Below are 22,232 nucleotides of genomic sequence, written 5' to 3' on the forward strand. Positions count from 1 at the left end.
ATGGAAGCCCATTTTTTTAAAACTCCGGTACGCCTTAAGTACAGTACGAACTGAGATTTAGATGCATACATTGCAAGGTTTGCTGAATCTTTGTCCACAAAACTACGTAACAATCTGCTCAGCTCGTTCTGCTCTTTAACATGCTGCCTGCAGACTGCATAAAATTTAATGGTGACAGTTTCTTCAAAGTTTTCAATACCATTTTTTCATTTATTTTTATGTGACTCCACATAGAAATAAATTTTGAAATATTCTAAGAACACACTTATCACTCATGTACATAATTAAAAGGGTTTGTGCAGGGAGTACATATTGATGACCTATCTTCAGGACAGGTCATCAATATCAGATAGGAGTTAGGAGTCAGACCTTCCCCTATGCCGATCAGCTGTTTGAAGAGGAGCCGGTGCTCATATCAACACTGCACATCTTCTCGCTGATGCAGTGTAACTACAAGTGCTTGTGAATGGAACAAGCGCTTGTACAATGCGTTGGCGAGACGATGTGCAGTGTAATCTTGAAGAGGAAGTAGCACTCGTACTAGCGCCACCTCCTCTTCATACAGCTAATTGGCGGGGATGCTGGGGGTCAGACGCCCACTGATCAGATACTGATGGTCTATCCTGAGGATAGGTCATCAATACATATTAGCTGCATAACCATTTTAAATGTAATCAAGCTAAATAACTAGAAATTCCCTTTAAATACACAATGTTTGCAGCCACCATGCCTGTAACTGTATGTTGACGGACACTTGTAATGTAAAGCGCCAGCAGAGGAAGCAGTAACGGTGTAGGAAGCTCCCCCCACTTCTAGCACGGCATTACACGCAGCCCACAGTGAACATACCAGGCGGTGTTTTGTCTAGTTGGAAGGGTGCCTCACATAAACAGTCCATTCATTCTAACCTTTACAATGTCCACACCAGCGCATTACAAGCAAATGCCGAAAAGAAAAGTTCAGAACAATTCCAGCTAGGGCAGAAAAGAAGTGATGCACTGTTCTTTAACACCCCTACACACAGGGGCTGCACCGTTTTCAGTTTATCTAGCCACAAAGTGCTCGTCATACACCTGCTGCAAAGTATCAGGAAACCTACAGCAACCTAAATCTCCATGCGTCCCTATGAAACAATGTCGCAAGGGACTTCCCAGTCCATACACAACTTTTATTTGCTCCAACGAAACCATGCACTGCGCACAAATTCAAGGGCATCTATGTACTAAAAAGACACCAGCAGTTCCCAGATCATGAGACACTGTTCTAAAGGTACCCTTCTATTTAGGCCCCATTCACACAATCGTGAGACCACCGTGCCTGTGTTGCGGACTGCAAACTGCCCGTGTGAACACCGCATCGTGCATCCACTCACTTCAATGGATCTGCAAAATGCAATTAACGATGTGCAATCTTTTGTGGCATGGACACGGAAGGGCTTCTGTGCGTTTCCGGGACCGTGCCACCACGTTGCAAAAGATAGCACATGCTCTATTAATGAATCTTGTGGATCGCGGACCCATTGAAGTCAGTGGGTCCACACGCCGATACAGAGTTCACATGGCCTGTGTTCACAACACGGGCATGGCGGTCCCACGGTCATGAGAATGGGGCCTTTTTCCTCAATAGCCGTCGGCTAATCAAGAAGACTCCCCCATACACACTTCGTTCTGCTGAATGTGTGTTTTAAATGGGGAGAGAGTAGAAATTCACTGCCAGAAACGTATTGTCCAACAATGGTCTGTGCCCTCAGGGTATACCACGAATATCTAATTGGAGGGGGTTCGACACCCTGCACCCCCACACATGCTCAGCTAATTGCAGGCGGTGGCAGGGACGAGCCTCCTTAGCATCACCCGCGATGCTAGGGAGGCTCGTCCCCGTCACCGCCTGCCATTGGCTAGATCCCCACCCCAGCACCAGAGGTTTTCATCTGCGCACGGAGAGAAGCAGCTGCGGCAGTGCGGGGAACAGGAGCAGCGCAAGGATCCAGGTAAGTAGAATCAGTGTGAGGAGCCCGGGAATATGGGGGGGCACTTCCAGGCTCGGATAACCTCTTTAAGAACTTTGACAACCATGCAATTTATATGACTGTTAGGCTGGGTTCACACGGGCGTGACGGATTTGTTCAGGATGCGTCCCGGGTGTATTGCGGCAAACCTGCGCGAGTAGGTACACAATTGCAGTCAGTTTTGACTGCGATTGCGCCCATTGTTCAGTTTTTATAGCGCGGGTGCAATGTGTTTTGCACGCGCGTGATTAAAAAAATGAATGTGCTACCCCGACCCGAACTTCTTCACTGAAGTTCGGGTTTGGTGTTGTGTAGATTGTATTATTTTCCCTTATAACATGGTTATAAGGGAAAATAATAGCATTCTGAATACAGAATGCTAAGTAAAATAGGGCTGGAGGGGCTAAAATAAATAAATAAATAAATAAATAATGTAACTCACCTTAATCCACTTGTTCGCGCAGCCCGGCTTCTATTCTGTCTTCATCTTTGCTGTGCAGTAGGAAAAGGACCTTTGATGACATCACTGCGCTCATCACACGGTCCGTCACATGATCCATCTCCATGGTGATGGATCATGTGACGGACCATGTGATGAGCGCAGTGACGTCACCACAGGTCCTTTACCTCACAGATGAAGACAGAAGAGATGCCGGGCTGCGCAATACCGGCTGCGCGAATAAGGCGAGTTACATTATTAAATTTTTTTAACCTCTCCAGCCCTATTGTACTTAGCATTCAGTATTTAGAATGCTATTATTTTCCCTTATAACCATGTTATAAGGGAAAATAATAATGATCGGGTCCCCATCCCGATAGTCTCCTAGCAACCGTGCGTGAAAATCACACCGCACCCGCACTTGCTTGCAATTTTCACGCAGCCCCATTCACTTCTATGGGGCCTGCGTTGCGTGTAAAACGCACAATATAGAGCATGCTGCGATTTTCACACAACGTACAAGTGATGCGTGAAAATCACCGCTCATGTGCACAGCCCCATAGAAATGAATGGGTCCGAATTCAGTGCGGGTGCAATGCGTTCAACTCACGCATTGCACCCGCGCGGAAATCTCGCCCGTGTGAACCCAGCCTTATATAGATATTTTTTTTTTCCATTGTAAAACCTTGAGTCTGCTGTGTTTTGTATATTAAAAAATAAAATAAAAAAACACACCAAAAACGCAACAGAAAACACACCATGGAAAAATATTTTGTAGTATTTCATAACATCAACGCATACAGCAAAAAGGCCACAAAAAAACAAAAACTGTGGAATCCCCCCTTATACTAATATTACACTAGCCAAGTCCCAGCAAGAGTTGGGTAGTCTTCTGTAACGTGTATGAAAAGGCTTGACTACACGGACCCTTTAATTTAAAGGAAGCCGAGTTGCTAAGTAGGGATGTGACTAGGCAGGAGTTGTTTGCATGCAAATAATCTTTCTGTAGGTCTGTAAATCTGAATGTGACTTAGGGCTTGTTCACACAACCGTGCCGTGTTTGGCGGTCCGCAAAACATGGATACCGCCTGTGTGCCATCCGCAATTTGCGGAACGGAACAGGAGGCCCATTATAGAAATACCTATTCTTAGGACATGCCTCATAATTTTTTCAGGGCCACAGAACGATACAACGGATGCCGACAGCCCACGTAGTGAATGAAGTGAATGGGTCCGCACACATAGGCTACTTTCACATCTGCGTTTTCAATCCCGCTATTGAGATCCGCCATAGGATCTCAATAGCGGAAGAAAACACTTCAGTTTTGTCCCCATTTATTGTAACAATAAATGGGGACAAAATGTAACTGAACGAAACGGAGTGCACCAAAATGCATTCCGTTCCGTTTGGTCGCGTCCCCATCGCTGCAAGCAGCGTTTTTTTCTGTCCGCCATGTGGTGCGGAGCAAGACGGATCCGTCCTGACACACAATGTAAGTCAATGGGGACAGATGCGTTTTCTCTGACACAATAGAAAACAGATCTGTCCCCCATTGACTTTCAAATGGTGTTCAGGACGGATCAGTCATGGCTATAGAAGACATAATACAACCGGATCCGTTCATGAAGGATACATGCGGTTGTATTATTGTGACGGAAGCGTTATTTGCAGATCCGGGGCGGAGCCGCAAAAAACGCTAATGTGAAAGTAGCCTTACATGTATGAACTCTAAACGCTGCAAAGGGATCTAAATTCCAATCTCCTCTCCCCAAGGAAGAAACAGACCAATATTTCCTGTTGCAAATGCTGACTAGGGAGTAGGGAGTACATTCCTTCAGACTCTATGAAGCCATTCGTTTAGTTATATAAAGATCCCTTTGCAGATCTTGCAGAGATGCTCAGAAATACAAGCACAGGACCAGGCAGACGACACACTCGGAAAGGGCTGGCAAATCCAGCGCCGTTATAGTAGAAAAGTCATTTATTCTTAGAATCCAAGGTCGCAATAACGCCAATACAGGCAATCTTACTCTAGAAAAAAAAAAGTCATGCGTATTAATACACAATACTTTGCAGCTATTATACCTCTCAAGACCCAGGGATTTTCCATTTCATTCCCTGCCTTACTTTCCCACTCACATTGCGGTAGGAGGCTGGTTTCTAATGGCACCTTTTAATATTTCATCCAATGTAGGGGGAAGCTGGGAACATTTTTGAAATTGGGTGCAATTCAGCCATAGTTTTATGGATTTCATTTGATGGCATTCTCTATGCAGTAAAACTGTTCCCTTCATTCTGCGGGTCAGCACGATTATAGCGCTATCACATTAGTATAGTTTTCTTAGTGTTTTAACATTTTGGAAACAAAAAAACTGCTCTGCAATGCCATATTCTGCCCCCTACGTTTTCCATGCAAAAAGAGTCCTCGCCAGCTGTGTAATCTGTAGTTTTTATTGATACTATTGTGAGATATGTTCAACTTTTTGATCATTTACTACTTTTTTGGAGGAGGTGAAGCAATGAAAAAAAAAAAAATGCTTAATTAGCTCCTCCTCCCTGGCTATGAGCAGTGCGCTCTGATTGGATGCGCTCCCAGCCAGAGAGAAGACAACCGCCCAGTCTCCGCCTAGTATAACCAAGTCGACTAATTAGAATATAAGGCGCCAAAATCAACGGGGGACAACAGGGGTCTATTTTTTTTTTTTTTAAAGTGCGATGACATCAGTGGGGGCCGCCCTATAAGGCAAGACCCTAATTAGACTAGGGTTAAATAGATGAAAGGTCCTCTTTAAAGGGGTTCTCCGGGCTTCCTCAGGATAGGTAATCAATAATAATATCACATTGGTATCAGTATTCATCTGTATTTAACGGCCATGAAAACGGATTCAAAAATGGTAACAAATGGCTTTTTTCCCACTGTTGTGTGAATGCAGCCTAAGATGAGCTTTGGTTGGGTTGAGGTTAGGAGAGAGGTGCTGGAGACCTCTCTGATGGATCTCACAGTGAGCGGCAGTCTGCAGCTGCTATGTACTGTCTTACAAATGCTGCAACATTTTAAATAATACCCTAAATCAGGGATGCCCAACCTGCAGCCCTCCAGCTATTGCAAAACTACAACTCCCAGCATGCTTGGACAGCCTACAGCTATTGGGGCATGCTGGGAGTTGTAGTTTTAGAACAGCTGGAGGGCCACAGGTTGGCATCCCTGCCCTAAATGCATTCATTTAAGAGGTTATTCAAGAGTTGAACCGTTCCAAATACTGCCCAGCGGGGACCTATAGAGCACTGATGCTGGAGAGGCGGGTGAATGATGGCTGGATTTTGTTTTTCCAACACAAAATGTCCTTTTCAGAAACTCTAGGACAACCTCTAATGTTTTACATTTGTTTACTGGCCTAGATGCCGACAACCCCAATGCTCCAAATGTATCCCCCGCAGTCTCATTCTTTGCTCTTCCAGTTCCCGCAAGAGCAAGGCAGTTGTCTGGTCCCAAGCAGTCCTGTGATTGGTCATGAGGGCAAGGTATGTGGCTAAACTGGTTTCTATCTAGTAGTATGAACAAGCCCTTCAGCACAATCATGTTAAATATGTAAAAATGCTAAAAATGTGTGTTGGTGTCCACATGGTTAAAGGGACTGTACTGGAGGGATAAAGCTGAAGTTTAGTTGTCAGGACTCACAATGAGATATACATCAGCTGGCCCTTACAGTGGTATTTAACCCCTCCATTTTTGTTTTTTTGCATTTTTATTTTTTCTTCAGCATTCCAAAAGCCATCACTTTTTTATTTTCCGTTCAGATAGCCATAATGGCTTATTTTTTTTGCACGTCAAGAAGCATTTTTTAACGGCACCATTTAATTTACCATGCCTTGTATTGGAAAACCGAAAGAAAAATTCTTTCTGGGGTGAAAATGGAAAGAAAATCCACATTCCTGCCAAGGTTTTGGGGTTCTGACATTATGACGCTCAGTGTGCGCTAAGAATGACATGATATCCTTATTCTGCAGGTCAATACGATTACAGCGATACCAGATTTGTATTGTTTTTATTTTACTACTTTAACAAAAATAAAAACCTTTAAAAATATATATATATATATATATATATATATATATATATATATATATATATATATAAATTTTTGCATCGCCATTTTCTGACAGCCATAACTTTACAGTTCTGTTGTATGAGGACTTGTTTTATGTGGAAAGAACAAATTTGTATTAGTACCATTTTTGTGGTACATATGACTTTTTCATCACTGTTATTCTTTTTTTTGGGGGGGGGGGGCCCACAGTGACTAAAAAAAAATGGCATTGACATTTTCAGGCACGGCAATACCATTTTTGATTGTTTATTTTTATTCGTAAAATTAGGAAACAGGGCGATTTGAATTTTTTTTCTATTTTTATGGTTTATTGGGATCTTCTGATGTTTTGTCCCATACACCATAATAGAGACTTATTATGGTGAATGGGATTCTGCGGCGCTCCCTGCTGAGCTGTACCTAGTGCATGGCTTTGCAGGCAGATTACCATCACAGGCCTGGAAACCATCAGCAGGCCCCAGCAAAATTGCTGAACGGATGTGGAACATTTTGCGGACGTGTGAATGGAGCCTAAGGTGCGGACCCATTCATTCTCTATGGGGACGGAATGGATGCGGACAGCACACAGTGTGCTGTCTGCAGCCGCAATTGCGGAGCACGGCCCCGATTATGGGTCCGCAGCTCCGCAAAAAGATAGAGCATGTCCTATTCTTGTCCGCAGCTTGTGGACAAGAATAGGCATTTCTATGGGAGTGATGGGCTGGTGTGTTGCGGACCCGCAATTTGCGGGTCCGCAACACACCACGGACGTGTGAATGTAGCCTTAGGGTGAGTTCACACTTCAGTTATTTGATCAGTCAGTTCCATCAGTTATTGTGAGCCAAAACCAGGTGCAGGTCAAAAACACAGAACAGGAGATTTTGATACTTATGACCTAACTTCAAGATACGTCATCAGTATCGTATCAGTAGGGACCCCCGCTGATCAGCTGTTTGATGCGTTTTTCATGTGCGTGAAAAAAACCTGAAGAATTACAAACAACATCTCCTAGCAACCATCAGTGAAAAACGCATGCACTTCTATGGGGCCAGGGCTGGGTGAAAAACGCAGATTAAAGAACATGCTGCAATTCTCACACAACGCAGAACTGATGCGTGAAAAACAACGCTCATCTGCACAGACCCATAGAAATTAATGGGTCACGATTCAGTGCGGGTGCTATGCCTTTACATCACCCATTGCACCCACACGGGAAACCCACTCATGTAAAAGGGCCCTTAAACAGATAATCATGGGTCCAGTTCACCCACTTGAATGGGACAAACCACAATACCGAGAAATTACAGCATGACCAGTGCCGGGACCCAGGTAAAAAAAAAGTCTGCTCTGCTGGTCAGCTTCTCACAGCGTGGAGAAGATTTAGCGCTGCCTCCTGCAATCCATGGCAGAAAATCCACGCGTATCCGTTTGATGTGGACGTCCCCCGAATATGTGAATTAGGATTATTACAGTTAATCTTCCAATGCCGGGAAACCTACGTCATTACGTCAGGGAAATACGTGAAGGCAGAAAGGTTACTGGTCAGCAGGTATTCATGTGCCACCACATGCCCCCTGTAACGTGGATGGCGGCATGCAGTACATGAGAAACAGCAGAGAGAACATGGAAAAGTTCATGGGAATGACGGCACAGCAGGAAGCAGGCCACAGTCAATCTGTACACACTTCTAACAGCAGTGCCAGTGACATGGGTACGACTGCCCCCCTATCTATTCTACAAGGCAGGAAAGGTATTTTTTTGGGGGAGGGAGGTGGACATATTTAGGCCTTGTTCACTTTTCTGTTTTTCACTGCGTGCTGTGCGCATTTTCCACGGACAGCACACGTACCCATTTATTAAAATTTTCTTTTTAATGACCGCGGGGGTCGGTGAAAAAAAATTAAATCTGAGAATTGCACTCCTTTGGTCTGATGTGGACCAAACGTGCCCAGTAAAGTCTGTTGAAAATCACGGACAACACGTATGGCATCAGTTTTTCCCTGACCACTGGTAGGAGATGCTCTGGAAATTCATTTTCAGCTGAAGAGCATCTGTGTAATATCTACGACACGGAGGGTAAAAACGGACACACAGACCAAACACGGATGTAACACGGACTGATTTTTGTCAATGATGTGAAACAGACACGGAAATGTGAACGAGGCCTTACACACAGGTTACAGTAACGCAGAATGGCCCACACAGGATCGCCTTCACACTGCAGTTATGCTGCACTTTCCCACCAGCCGTCAGATGGGCGATGCTAGTGTAGAGGAGCACATAAAAATCCCATCCACGTATCAAAAGGTTTTTGATGAGTGTTTTTCTCTCACATAGAACTTAATATGGATTGGTAAATTGCCCTGTATAATTCATGCCTACAGCGCTAAACAGTTTTTGGTCATTTGGGTGCCGCGCTGACCACCCTACCGATATCTTCTAAGTACATTGAAAAACCAGACAAACACATCCGGCATCATTTACTCTAGCTCTTTTCCATTTTTTTGACAAAGAAAAGTCATAATTTCGTTGCAAATGCTATTTTCATCTTTTCTTTTTTTTTTTTTTTTTTTTTTTTTTTTAGCATTTTCCAACCCCCTCGGAGGAGGCAGGCAGAAGCTGGTGCACATTACACCAGAAATCTCCTGGCTGGAGACGATTTCAGTTCTGGCACACGGACAGAGGTAAAAGGTGACATGTTTATTATCATAAACTACCAGAAGGACCCGGCTTCGCACGGGTGTATTTCATCTATTTAATGTTTCTGTGTGTCGTTAAAAGATATCCACAGCACCCTGCCCCCTTAACAGTGACCTCCACAGCCCCTCACCCCCCCAAAGTGCTACGCCACTTTAAAAATGGGACCTCAACAGCAGCCCATGCCCTTAACTTTGAACTTCACAACAGCCCGCCCCTTTAACAGGGAGTTTCAAAGCACCCCACTCCCTTAACAATGACCTCCACAGTGCCCTGCCCGTTTAATGCTAGGGTTACATGACGACCTGTGTTGCACGACATTTTGTCTCAACAATTTTTATAATGATAGTCTATGGTGTCGCACTGCGACATGTGACATGCTGCGACACGACAGTCGCAAAAAAATCCATCCAAGATGGGTTTTTCTGCGACTGTCGCAGCATGTCATATGTCGCAGTGCGACACTATAGACTATCATTATAAAAAAAATTGCGCGACATTGGTGCGTCGTCATGTAGCCCTAGCCTTAAGCTGACCTACAGCAGTGAAGAAAAATGGCTGGGTTGTTATGGAAACCTGGAGTAAAACTGTGTGTATGTGGAGACTAAGGGCCTGTGAGCTTCTACTGGCTGATGAGGGACATGTGACTGTGTGTATGGCAGTTGGGATATGAAGAAAAAGACTGGCAGGCTTGTATTGGCTAATGCAGGTAATCTTTTGGGAATATCTCAGGAACGGTATGTCCTAAAGAGCTGTGATCCCCACAAGATTTCTTTCCAGGTAGCAATGGATGTGTATACCAAGGTTCGTTGAAATCAATGGTTGCGTTTTTGAGTGATCGCAGAACATACACGTTATATATATATATATATATATATAAATATATATATAGGCAGGGTTTTCAGTAGGTCATCAGTGTCTGACACCCAGGATCCCCACTGATCAGCTGTTTGAGAAGGCACTAGTGTTCCTGTGAGCGCTCTAGGCTTCTCACAGCGCCGTACATTGTATAGCGGCTGTGCTCGGTATAGCATTCACTTCAATAGGGCTGAGTGCGATACCAAGCACAGCCACTATACAATGTACGGCGCTGTGCTTGGTAAGCTGTGAGAAGCCCAGAGCGCTCACAGGAACGCTAGAGCCTTCTCAAACAGCTGATCAGTGGGGATCCTGGGTGTCAGACCACCACTGATCAGATACTGGTGACCTATCCAGAGGACAGATCATCAGGGGGGGAGAAAGAAAACCCCTTTAATACATGCCCAATGCACACAAACCTAGGCCATATTCACATGCCCGTGTCAGTTTTCCCCTCTGTGAAAAACAGTTGTGCTTTTCATCCATGACAATGTCCATGTTTCGAGATCAATTCCTTCCAACAGTTTGTGTAAAATGGGGGTGAATATACCCATCAAATTCAGTACATCTGTGAGTCACTGGTGTGTGAATAAGGCCTAAAAGTGGCATTACAGAGAGGCTGGCAATTACATGCCATACCACCTCCTGTAAAAAGAGCAGATAAGCCCCATTTACATGCACCTGAGAAACGCTGGGAGAAGCTCCTGACACAGGTCCATAAATATTGGGACAGCGACACAATTCTAACATTTTTGGCTCTTTACACCACCACAATGGATTTGAAATGAAACGAACAAGATGTGCTTTAACTGCAGACTGTCAGCTTTAATTTGAGGGTATTTACATCCAAATCAGGTGAACAGTGTAGGAATTACAACAGTTTGCATATGTGCCTCCCACTTGTTAACCCCTTAAGGACGCAGGGCGTATCGGTACGCCCTATTTCCCGAGTCCTTAAGGACTCAGGGCGTACCGGTACGTCCTAACTTGAAATCGGCATTCCGGCGCCCCAGGGGTTAATCGGAACGGGATTTCGGCTGAAATCATTCAGCCGGCATCCCGTAACAATGCAGGGGGGGGTCATTTGACCCCCCCGCATCGACGATCGCAGAAAACCGCAGGTCAATTCAGACCTGCGGTTTTCTGCGTTTCCGGTCCATTCGGGTGTCCTGTGACCCGATGAACCGGAAAAAGACTGCGATCGGTGGCGTAATTTTACACCACCTATCGCAGTCCGAGGATTTGGAGAGGCGGTGCTGGCCCTGGTGCTGAACGCCGCTGTCCAGGGTGCTGATTGGAGCAGGGGAGAGAGGCGCGAGATTCAAACTTCCTGCGCTCCTCTCTCCCCTCCTCTTCCTGTCCAGCACCCTGACCGTGCAGCACCGTCCAGAACGAGCTCCTGTGTCCCCACAATCGGCATCCATCACCCTCCTGCACCCATCGCCACCCAGGTAGGTTAGGGTCAGTGAGGGAGAGGCACCGTTAGGCAGGGAAAGAAGGGAAAAGTTAGTTAGAAAAAAAAAAAAAAACTTTTATTTCCAAACTTTCTTTGATCCATCCATCAGACCCCAGATCCCCCCCTGCCACTTGCCCCCCCCCCACCAGACCCCCCCACCACCAGTCCCCCACCCCACCCCACCCCACCCCACCCCCTCCCCCACCACCAGCCCCCCGTCTCCCCTGACCACCAGCCCCCTTACCACCACTTTTTTTTTTTTTTGTGTGCGCTGACTGGCCGGCACTTTTTAGCGTCCGTCCAGTGTTAGCGCATCGCCCGCCCCACCACCCCACCGACCGCTGATCAGCGTTGTACCGCTGATCAGCAAGTTTGAACTTTTTTTTTCCTAACACTTGCCCTTTCTTTTTTTGCCTTTTTTAGTACGCGAACACCCGTTGCCCCCACACACACGCACATATAATAAAGGTTTCCACACACGCACACATACACGCACACACACCCATGGCCCGCCGGATGTTCTCGGCCGAGGAGGCATACGCCCAGATTGCCTCCGACTCTGAGAGCCCCAGTGAGGATGAGGATGACCCCACGTTCCTTTTGTCATCCGCATCCTCCTCATCATCATCTGATGACGATGAGCCACCAAGGCGGCGGAGACGCCGCCAGGCGGAGCCAGGGGCCCCACATGCTAGGGATCCTGTGGCCCACCCTAGTACGAGCCGCCCTGGGGTTCGTACTGGTTTCCCGGCCCACCAAATAAGTCCACCGGAGCCCCCTGCCGATGAACTTAGCTGGTGTCCCCCAGTGGACTTTGAGCCTGAGATTCCGGATTTTGCTGGCAATCCTGGAATCCAGATTCCCACAGTGGGGTTTACTGAAATAGACTATTTTAGTTTTTTTTTCAGTAACCCACTGGTGAATCTGATGGTGGAGCAGACGAATCTGTACGCCCAACAGTTCGTCGCTCAAAACCCAGGCTCATTTTTGGCTAGACCCGGTGGCTGGACGCCGGTCAGTGCAGCCGAGATGAGGACATTTTGGGGCCTCGTGCTGCATATGGGTCTAGTCCAAAAACCCAGTGTCAGGCAATACTGGAGTGGGGACGTCCTATACCAGACCCCACTGTACAGTATGGTCATGACACGTCCCCGGTTTGAGGCCATCCGGAAATGTCTGCATTATTCCGATAATGCAGCATGTCCCCCCCGAAGTGATCCTGCCTATGACCGGCTGTACAAGATACGGCCGGTCATCGATCACTTTGGGGCCACATTTCAGCAGGCCTACGTACCTGGAAGGGAGGTCGCGGTTGATGAGTCTCTCGTTGCGTTCAAGGGGAGACTCAGTTTCCGCCAATATATTCCCACAAAGCGGGCGAGGTATGGCGTGAAGCTATACAAAATTTGTGAGAGTACCTCAGGGTACACTTACAAATTTCGTGTGTACGAGGGGCGAGATTCCCGGATTCAACCCCCAGAATGTCCCCCCACTCTGGGTGTTACCGGGAAACTCGTGTGGGACCTTATGTACCCACTGCTGGATAAGGGTTACCACTTGTACGTGGACAACTTTTATACCAGCATTCCCTTGTTCAGGTCCCTTGCCGCCAGATCCACGTTCGCTTGTGGGACCGTGCGGAAAAATCAACGCGGCCTCCCTGCCTACCCCCTCCAGGTACCTATCCCCAGGGGTGAGACCCGTGCACTTACCAGTGGAAACCTGTTGCTGGTCAGGTATAAGGACAAGAGGGATGTCCTTATGCTGTCCACAATCCACGGTAACAGCACCACCCCAGTCCCTGTGCGAGGTACCGCGGCAACGGTCCTCAAGCCCGATTGTATCGTCGCCTACAATCGGTATATGGGAGGAGTTGATCTCTCGGATCAAGTCCTCAAGCCATATAACGCCATGCGCAAAACCCGGGCATGGTACAAAAAAGTTGCGGTCTACTTGGTGCAGGTTGCCATGTACAACTCTTTTGTACTATCCCGAAGCGCTGGCAGCACAGGGTCATTCCTCCAATTCTATGAGGCAGTCCTCAAGGACCTGATCTTTTCGGACCGGGAAAGAGCAGGCCGGAGTACCTCGGGAATTGGAGGCGCCCGGATCGTCCCTGGCCAACACTTTCCAGGTGTGGTCCCCCATACTGGAAAGAAGGGACGAACCCAAAAAAAGTGCAGAGTGTGTCGCAGGAGGGGGATACGGAAGGACACCACCACTCAGTGCGACACTTGCCCCGATCATCCGGGCCTCTGCATTATCGATTGCTTCAGGGAGTATCACACTTCCATGGAGTACTAAATTTTTATAATCCCCAACAGTCCACTAGAGAACATAAAAAACTATGGCTCTCAGACTTTGGAGACACGGAAACATTTTTTTTTTCCCAAAAAAATATTAGTTTTAGTGCAGGCATCCTCAAACTGCGGCCCTCCAGATGTTGTAAAACTATAACTCCCAGCATGCCCAGACAACCTACAGCCATCAGCAGGGCATGGTGGGAATTGTAGTTTTACAACATCTGGAGGGCCGCAGTTTTTAGGATGCCTGCTTAGTGTCTCCAAAGTCTGAGAACCATACATATTGGGCATCGTCGCGTGCGTAAAAGTCGTCGCTATAAAAATAACTTTTGCCCAAACGCCTCGGATGAACGGTGTTAAAAATATAAAATAAAAACGGTGCCAAAACACTCATTTTTGGGCAAAATTTCCATTTGAATCCTTTTTGCCGGTAATAAAGCAAGGGTTAACAGCCAAACAAAACTCAATATTTATGGCCCTGATTCTGTAGTTTGCAGAAACACCCCATATGTGGTCGTAAATGGCTATATAGCCGCACGGCAGGGCATAGAACGAAGGGAACTCCATATGGTTTCTGGAAGGCAGATTTTGAAGGACAGGTTTTTTTTTGACACCATGTCCCATTAGAAGCCCCCCCTGATGTAGCCTAGACTAGAAACTCCAAAAAAGTGACCCCATCTAAGAAACTACACCCCTCAAGGTATTCAAAAGTTACTTTACAAACTATGTTAACCCTTTAGGTGTTCCACAAAACTAAATAGCGAATGTAGAAACAATTTTAGAATTTTTTTTTTGTTACATTGCCTCAAAAAAGAGTAATATAGAGCAACCAAAAATCATATTTACCCCTAAAATAGTCCCAAAACAACAACCACCTTATCCCGTAGTTTCCTAGATGGGGTCACTTTTGTGGAGTTTCTACTCTAGGGGTGCATCAGGGGGCTTGAAAGGGTACATGGTGTAAATAAACCAGTCCAGCAAAATCTGCCTTCCAAAAACCATATGACGTTCCCCTTCTTCTATGTCCTGCCGTTTAGCCAAATAGTAGTTTACGACCACATATGGGGTGTTTCTGCAAACTACAGAATCGGGGCAACCCATTTTGAGTTTTGTTTGGCAGTTAACCCTTGTTTTACTCCTGGAAAAAATTGATTATTTTGGAAAATTTTCCAAAAAATAGAAATTTCAAAATTGTTTCTCCATCTGCCATCAACTCTTGTGGAACACCTAAAGGGTTAACAAAGTTTGTAAACCCAGTTTTGAATACCTTGAGGGGTGTACTTTCTTAGATGGAGTCACTTTTTTGAAATTTCTATTCTAGGGGTGCAACAGGGGGCTTCAAATGGGACATGGTATAAACAAAACCAGTCCTGCAAAATCTGCCTTCCAAAACCCATATGGTGTTCCCCTCCTTCTATGTGCTCCCGTTCGGCCAAACAGTAGTTTACGACCACATATGGGGTGTTTCTGCAAACTACAGAATCGGGGCAACCCATTTTGAGTTTTGTTTGGCAGTTAACCCTTGTTTTACTCCTGGAAAAAATTGATTATATTGGAAAATTTTCCAAAAAATAGAAATTTCAAAATTGTTTCTCCATCTGCCATCAACTCTTGTGGAACACCTAAAGGGTTAACAAAGTTTGTAAACCCAGTTTTGAATACCTTGAGGGGTGTACTTTCTTAGATGGAGTCACTTTTTTGAAATTTCTATTCTAGGGGTGCAACAGGGGGCTTCAAATGGGACATGGTATAAACAAAACCAGTCCTGCAAAATCTGCCTTCCAAAACCCATATGGTGTTCCCCTCCTTCTATGTGCTCCCGTTCGGCCAAACAGTAGTTTACGACCACATATGGGGTGTTTCTGCAAACTACAGAATCGGGGCAACCCATTTTGAGTTTTGTTTGGCAGTTAACCCTTGTTTTACTCCTGGAAAAAATTGATTATATTGGAAAATTTTCCAAAAAATAGAAATTTCAAAATTGTTTCTCCATCTGCCATCAACTCTTGTGGAACACCTAAAGGGTTAACAAAGTTTGTAAACCCAGTTTTGAATACCTTGAGGGGTGTACTTTCTTAGATGGAGTCACTTTTTTGAAATTTCTATTCTAGGGGTGCAACAGGGGGCTTCAAATGGGACATGGTATAAACAAAACCAGTCCTGCAAAATCTGCCTTCCAAAACCCATATGGTGTTCCCCTCCTTCTATGTGCTCCCGTTCGGCCAAACAGTAGTTTACGACCACATATGGGGTGTTTCTGCAAACTACAGAATCGGGGCAACCCATTTTGAGTTTTGTTTGGCAGTTAACCCTTGTTTTACTCCTGGAAAAAATTGATTATATTGGAAAATTTTCCAAAAAATAGAAATTTCAAAATTGTTTCTCCATCTGCCATCAACTCTTGTGGAACACCTAAAGGGTTAACAAAGTTTGTAAACCCAGTTTTGAATACCTTGAGGGGTGTACTTTCTTAGATGGAGTCACTTTTTTGAAATTTCTATTCTAGGGGTGCAACAGGGGGCTTCAAATGGGACATGGTATAAACAAAACCAGTCCTGCAAAATCTGCCTTCCAAAACCCATATGGTGTTCCCCTCCTTCTATGTGCTCCCGTTCGGCCAAACAGTAGTTTACGACCACATATGGGGTGTTTCTGCAAACTACAGAATCGGGGCAACCCATTTTGAGTTTTGTTTGGCAGTTAACCCTTGTTTTACTCCTGGAAAAAATTGATTATATTGGAAAATTTTCCAAAAAATAGAAATTTCAAAATTGTTTCTCCATCTGCCATCAACTCTTGTGGAACACCTAAAGGGTTAACAAAGTTTGTAAACCCAGTTTTGAATACCTTGAGGGGTGTACTTTCTTAGATGGAGTCACTTTTTTGAAATTTCTATTCTAGGGGTGCAACAGGGGGCTTCAAATGGGACATGGTATAAACAAAACCAGTCCTGCAAAATCTGCCTTCCAAAACCCATATGGTGTTCCCCTCCTTCTATGTGCTCCCGTTCGGCCAAACAGTAGTTTACGACCACATATGGGGTGTTTCTGCAAACTACAGAATCGGGGCAACCCATTTTGAGTTTTGTTAGGCAGTTAACCCTTGTTTTACTACTGGAAAAAATTGATTATATTGGAAAATTTTCCAAAAAATATAAATTTCAAAATTGTTTCTCCATCTGCCATTAACTCTTGTGGAAGACCTAAAGGGTTAATAAAGTTTGAAAAAACTGTTTTGAATACCTTGAGGGGTGTAGTTTCTAGAATGGGGTCATTTTTGGGAGGTTTCTATTATCTAAGCCTCACAATATGACTTCAAACCTGAACTGGTCCATAAAAAGTGGGATTTTGAAGATTTCTGAAAATTTCAAAATTTGCTTCTAAACTTCTAAGCCTTGTAACATCCCCAAAAAATAAAATATCATTCCCAAAATGCTACAAACATGAAGTAGACATATGGGGAATGTAAAATCATCACAATTTTTGGGGGTATTACTATGTATTACAGAAGTAGAGAAACTGAAAGTTTGAAATTTGCTAATTTTTCAAAATTTTTGGTAAAAATTTTATTTTTTTATGCAAAAAAATTAACTTTTTTGACCCAATTTTAGCAGTGTCATGAAGTACAATATGTGACGAAAAAACAATCTCAGAACGGCCTGGGTAAGTCAAAGCGTTTTAAAGTTATCAGCACTTAAAGTGACAGTGGTCAGATTTTCAAAAAATGGCCAAGTCCTTAAGGTGAAATAGGGCCGAGTCCTTAAGGGGTTAAGGGACCAAAAGTAATGGGACAGAATAATAATCATAAATCAAACTTTCACTTTTTAATACTTGGTTGCAAATCCTTTGCAGTCAATTGCAGCCTGAAGTCTGGAACGCATAGACATCACCAAACGCTGGGTTTCATCCCTGGTGATGCTCTGCCAGGCTTCTACTGCAACTGTCTTCAGTTCCTGCTTGTTCTTGGGGCATTTTCCCTTCAGTTTTGTCTTCAGCAAGTGAAATGCATGCTCAATCGGATTCAGGTCAGGTGATTGACTTGGCCATTGCATAACATTCCACTTCTTTCCCTTAAAAAACTCTTTGGTTGCTTTTGCAGTATGCTTTGGGTCATTGTCCATCTGCACTGTGAAGTGTTCTGAAGCATTTGGCTGAATATGAGCAGATAATATTGCCCGGAACACTTCAGAATTCCTCCTGCTGCTTTTGTCAGCAGTCACATCATCAATAAATACAAGAGAACCAGTTCCATTGGCAGCCATACATGCCCACGCCATGACACTACCACCCCCATGCTTCATTGAGGAGGTGGTATGCTTAGGATCATGAGCAGTTCCTTTCCTTATCCATACTCTTCACTTCCCATCACTCTGGTACAAGTTGATCTTGGTCTCCTCTGTCCATGGGATGTTGTTCCAAAACTGTGAATGGCTTTTTTAGATGTCGTTTGACAAACTCTAATCTGGCCTTCCTGTTTTTGAGGCTCACCAATGGTTTACATCTTGTGGTAAACCCTCTGTATTCACTCTGGTGAAGTCTTCTCTTGATTGTTGACTTTGACCCACATACACCTACCTCCTGGAGAGTGTTCTGTATCTGGCCAACTGTTGTGAAGGGTGTTTTCTTCACCAGGGAAAGAATTCTTCGGTTATCTACCACAGCGGTTTTGTGTGGTCTTCCGGGTCTTTTGGTTTTGCTAAGCTCACCGGGGCGTTCCTTCTTTTTAAAGGGAATCTGTCACCTATTTTGACCATATAAAACCATTAACATAGCAATGTGCAATAAAGTACCTTCATTCCAGCATGTGTCCTCTTTCTTTTATTCAACTTTTCATTCAGATGAAAAAGTGATTTTTCTGATATGCAAATGAAGTCTCAAGGTGCCCAGAGGGGCGTTATTACTCTGCTCTAGTGCCCAGTAACGCCCCCTGCCATGCCCAGCCCACCTTTCTTCCAAGCCCAGCACGCCTCCTAAGAAATAAATGTACTCCCACATACTTGCCGAACGGCGCCACCCCCTCCACTACGTCATTTAATTTATTCACTAGACCGTTCTTGCTTCCTCCTCTCTTGGCCTCCGAAATCCCGCGCAGGATCGCTGAGTGCCTACGCCTGTACGATACTCCTGCTCCAGAGGGCAACAGCCTCAATAGTGTCACTGGGCATGCCCGAGCCCAGTGACGTAATCAGAGTGCTGTTGCCCTCAGGAGTATCGTACAGGCGCAGGCACTCAGCGATACTGCGCCTGCGCGGGATTTCGGAGGCAAGGACGGTGCAGTGAATAAATTAAATGACGTAGTGGAGGGGGAGGCGCCGTTCGGCAAGGATGTAGGAGTACATTTATTTCTTAGGAGGCGTGCTGGGCACTGCAGGGGGGCGTTACTGGGCACTGCAGGGGGGCGTTACTGGGCACTAGAGCAGAGTAATAACGCCCCTCTGGGCACCTTAAAACTTCATTTGCATATCAGAAAAATCGCTTTTTCATCTGAATGAAAAGTTGAATAAAAGAAAGAGGACACATGCTGGAATGAAGGTACTTTATTGCACATTGCTATGTTAACGGTATTATATGGTCAAAATAGGTAACAGATTCCATTTAAGAATGTTACAAACAGTTGTTTTGGCCACGCCTAATGTTTTTGCTATCTCTCTGATGTTTTTTTTTGTTTTTTCAGCCTAATGATGGCTTGCTTCACTGATAGTGACAGCTCTTTGGATCTCATCTTGAGAGTTGACAGCAACAGATTCCAAATGCTTATAGCACACTGAAATGAACTCTGGACCTTTTATCTGCTCATTGTAATTGGGATAATGAGGGAACACCACACACTTGGCCATGGAACAGCTGAGAAGCCAATTGTCCCATTACTTTTGGTCCCTTAAGTGGGAGGCACATATGCAAACTGTTGTAATTCCTACACCGTTCACCTGATTTGGATGTAAATACCCTCAAATTAAAGCTGACAGTCTGCAGGTAAAGCACATCTTGCTCATTTCATTAAATCCATTGTGGTGGTGTAAAGAGCCAAAAATGTTAGAATTGTGTCAATGTCCCAATATTTATGGACCTGACTATGTCTAACGGCTGCAATGTACAGACATACGTCATCCACAGGGAAAAACTATACTGCACAGAATGTATTTTTACTGTATACAGTGGTCTAATACACTATTCCTAACCTTTCTCTTACGGTATACTGGTCTGGCAGAGGCTGCCATCGAGTGGATGGGAGCTTAACTGGGTTTAATATTGATGACCTATCGTCAGGTTGGGCCATCAATATTAGATCGGCGGGGGTCTGACACTGATCAGAGGCCTCCTCACCGCTTACCATTGGATAGCGGCTGTGCTTGGTATTTCCCTGAATGGGGATGAGCTGCCCCTACACCATGTGACCAATGACCATGAAGTCACAGGCCTAGGAAGAGACTACAGCGATGTGGCCTCTTCAGACAGCTGATCAGTGGGGGTGCCAGGAATCAGACCCCCCACCAATCTTCTACTGATGGCCTACCCTGTTGGGAAGGCCATCAATATCTTAGACAACCCCTGTAACATGTATAAAGGGGTTTTCCATGACTTTTATGCGAATGGATTATCCTCTGGATAGTCCATCAGTATCTGATCGGTGGGGGTCAGACACCCGGGACCACCGCCGATCAGCTGTTTGAGAAGGCACCGTGGCCTTCTCTCTGCTTTTCCTAGTCCGAGTGATGACCTAGGAGAAGCACAGCCCCACTGAAGTGAATTCCAAGAACAGCCGCTATACAATGTGCTTGGCGAGCAGGGATAAGGCCACGGTGCTGAAGTGGGGGTCCCGGGTGTCACAGCCCACCGATCAGATACTGATGACCTATCCTGAGAACAAGTCATCAGTATAAAGTCTCGGAAAACCCCTTTAACGTGATGTGAACAGGACCTAATGTTACTCCGGGCCTGTAATGGCTGCTGACAATACAGAAAACGGAGAGTAGACCTGAGGTCACATATGGACGGCAGGAGGCCGCGTGGCTATCCTGGAAAGGAACGATAGGGTTAGCTGCAGAAGACAAACATGGCTGCATGTAAGAACGCCCTGGCGACATCTCACATGTATGATAGTTGGCAGTGCCCACAGGTATGTCTGGCATCAGCAGATGGCAATGCCGATACCTAATGATACAAGCAGGGAGGCAGTTACGTAACTGGTACCAGTGAGTCACAGCATTACCGAGGTGTCACACATCGCCCGTACAGCCCATCGCTCAGATTTTGGTTTGTGAAACTGGGACTATTTCTAAATTCAGGAATATTTGGTGGCTCTACCTGACGTTCCACTTCCGCTGGGGAGCGATAATGCCCACGGCGGCTCTCCTGTCACCTGCTCTGTGTGATGCCCATCAGCACTGCTTTCTGCTCTGTCCGGGGGCTGGGCACAGGGGCAGCACAACATATGCCTGAATCCATTAGGAGGAAGTGATAAGGTAGCAGATTCGCTCATAGAGTCCCAATATTATATTATAGGGTGGACTTCTCTGAGCAGAGCAGGTGACAAGAGGGTCAACATGACCCTTGGACATGTGGTGACACCAGATCTACCTGGCCACAAGCCGGAAGTCAGAACCTACTGGGGGTAGAAGACAAATACCCACCTCCCCTCCCCCATACAGGTGCCCAGCTGTCAGCCCCTACACACTCACCACACACTTCTTGCCCAGGTAGCCGTACAGGGTGTCATTCTCCTGGGCAGTCAGCAGGATGGAGCCGGAGTTGGTGACCCGCTTGGACTGCCGGTTGTTGTTGTTACTCATGTCTGCACGTCAGTGTCCTCCCTGAGGAGGCAGCTCTAGCCCGGTGGTCTGAGGGGGGATCAGGGCCGCTCCATGTCCCGGGCGCTTGTCGTCGTGTTGTGGGCGGATCCGCTCCTGCCGCTTCCTCCCTAGCAAGCTGAACAGGCCTGTGGTGGGCGGGGCTCCCGACGCGTGGTAATAGGGGGCCTGGCTGCTGTGCGCGCGCCGCATAAACACGTAGAACGCCTCGGCTATCGTGTGGCGCACTGCTGCCTTCCGCGGGGATGCCTGAGGCGGCGCTCACGGGCTACGTCACAGAAACGCCAAGCTGGATTTCACCCTTGGAAGCTTCCGTAGTCACCTGATCCTAGTGTTTGCGAAGCAGCGTTCTGAGGCGTGGACACGGAGTAGTAGGGGTTTTATTCCCAGGACCTAGAGCAGGGATCAGCAACCTCCTGCACTCCAGCTGTTCAGAAACTACAACTCCCAGAATGCCAGCCAAGCATGTTTGTATGCTGGGAGTTGTAGTTTCACAGCAGCTGGAGTGCAGAAGGGTGCTGATCCCTGACCTAGAGCTGGTGTCGTCAAGTGCTGTTACTATGGTAACAAGCTTC

At 45.8% G+C, this 22,232-nt stretch overlaps 1 protein-coding gene across 2 annotated transcripts in view; it reads right to left on the bottom strand.

The window, feature by feature from the left end:
* The window catches only part of WASL (WASP like actin nucleation promoting factor), a 44,758-nt gene extending 22,951 nt beyond the window's left edge, over window positions 1-21,807 (bottom strand). For both annotated transcript variants that reach the window (XM_040411833.1, XM_040411824.1), the window contains exon 1: window positions 21,529-21,807. In XM_040411833.1, coding sequence (XP_040267767.1) covers window positions 21,529-21,639 — 111 coding nt within the window. In that variant the 5' untranslated portion in view covers window positions 21,640-21,807. The remainder of the gene's footprint in view (window positions 1-21,528) is intronic.
* Window positions 21,808-22,232: the final 425 nt, after the last annotated feature.

This window comes from Bufo bufo, chromosome 1, assembly GCF_905171765.1.
Source record: "Bufo bufo chromosome 1, aBufBuf1.1, whole genome shotgun sequence".
Taxonomy (NCBI): domain Eukaryota; kingdom Metazoa; phylum Chordata; class Amphibia; order Anura; family Bufonidae; genus Bufo; species Bufo bufo.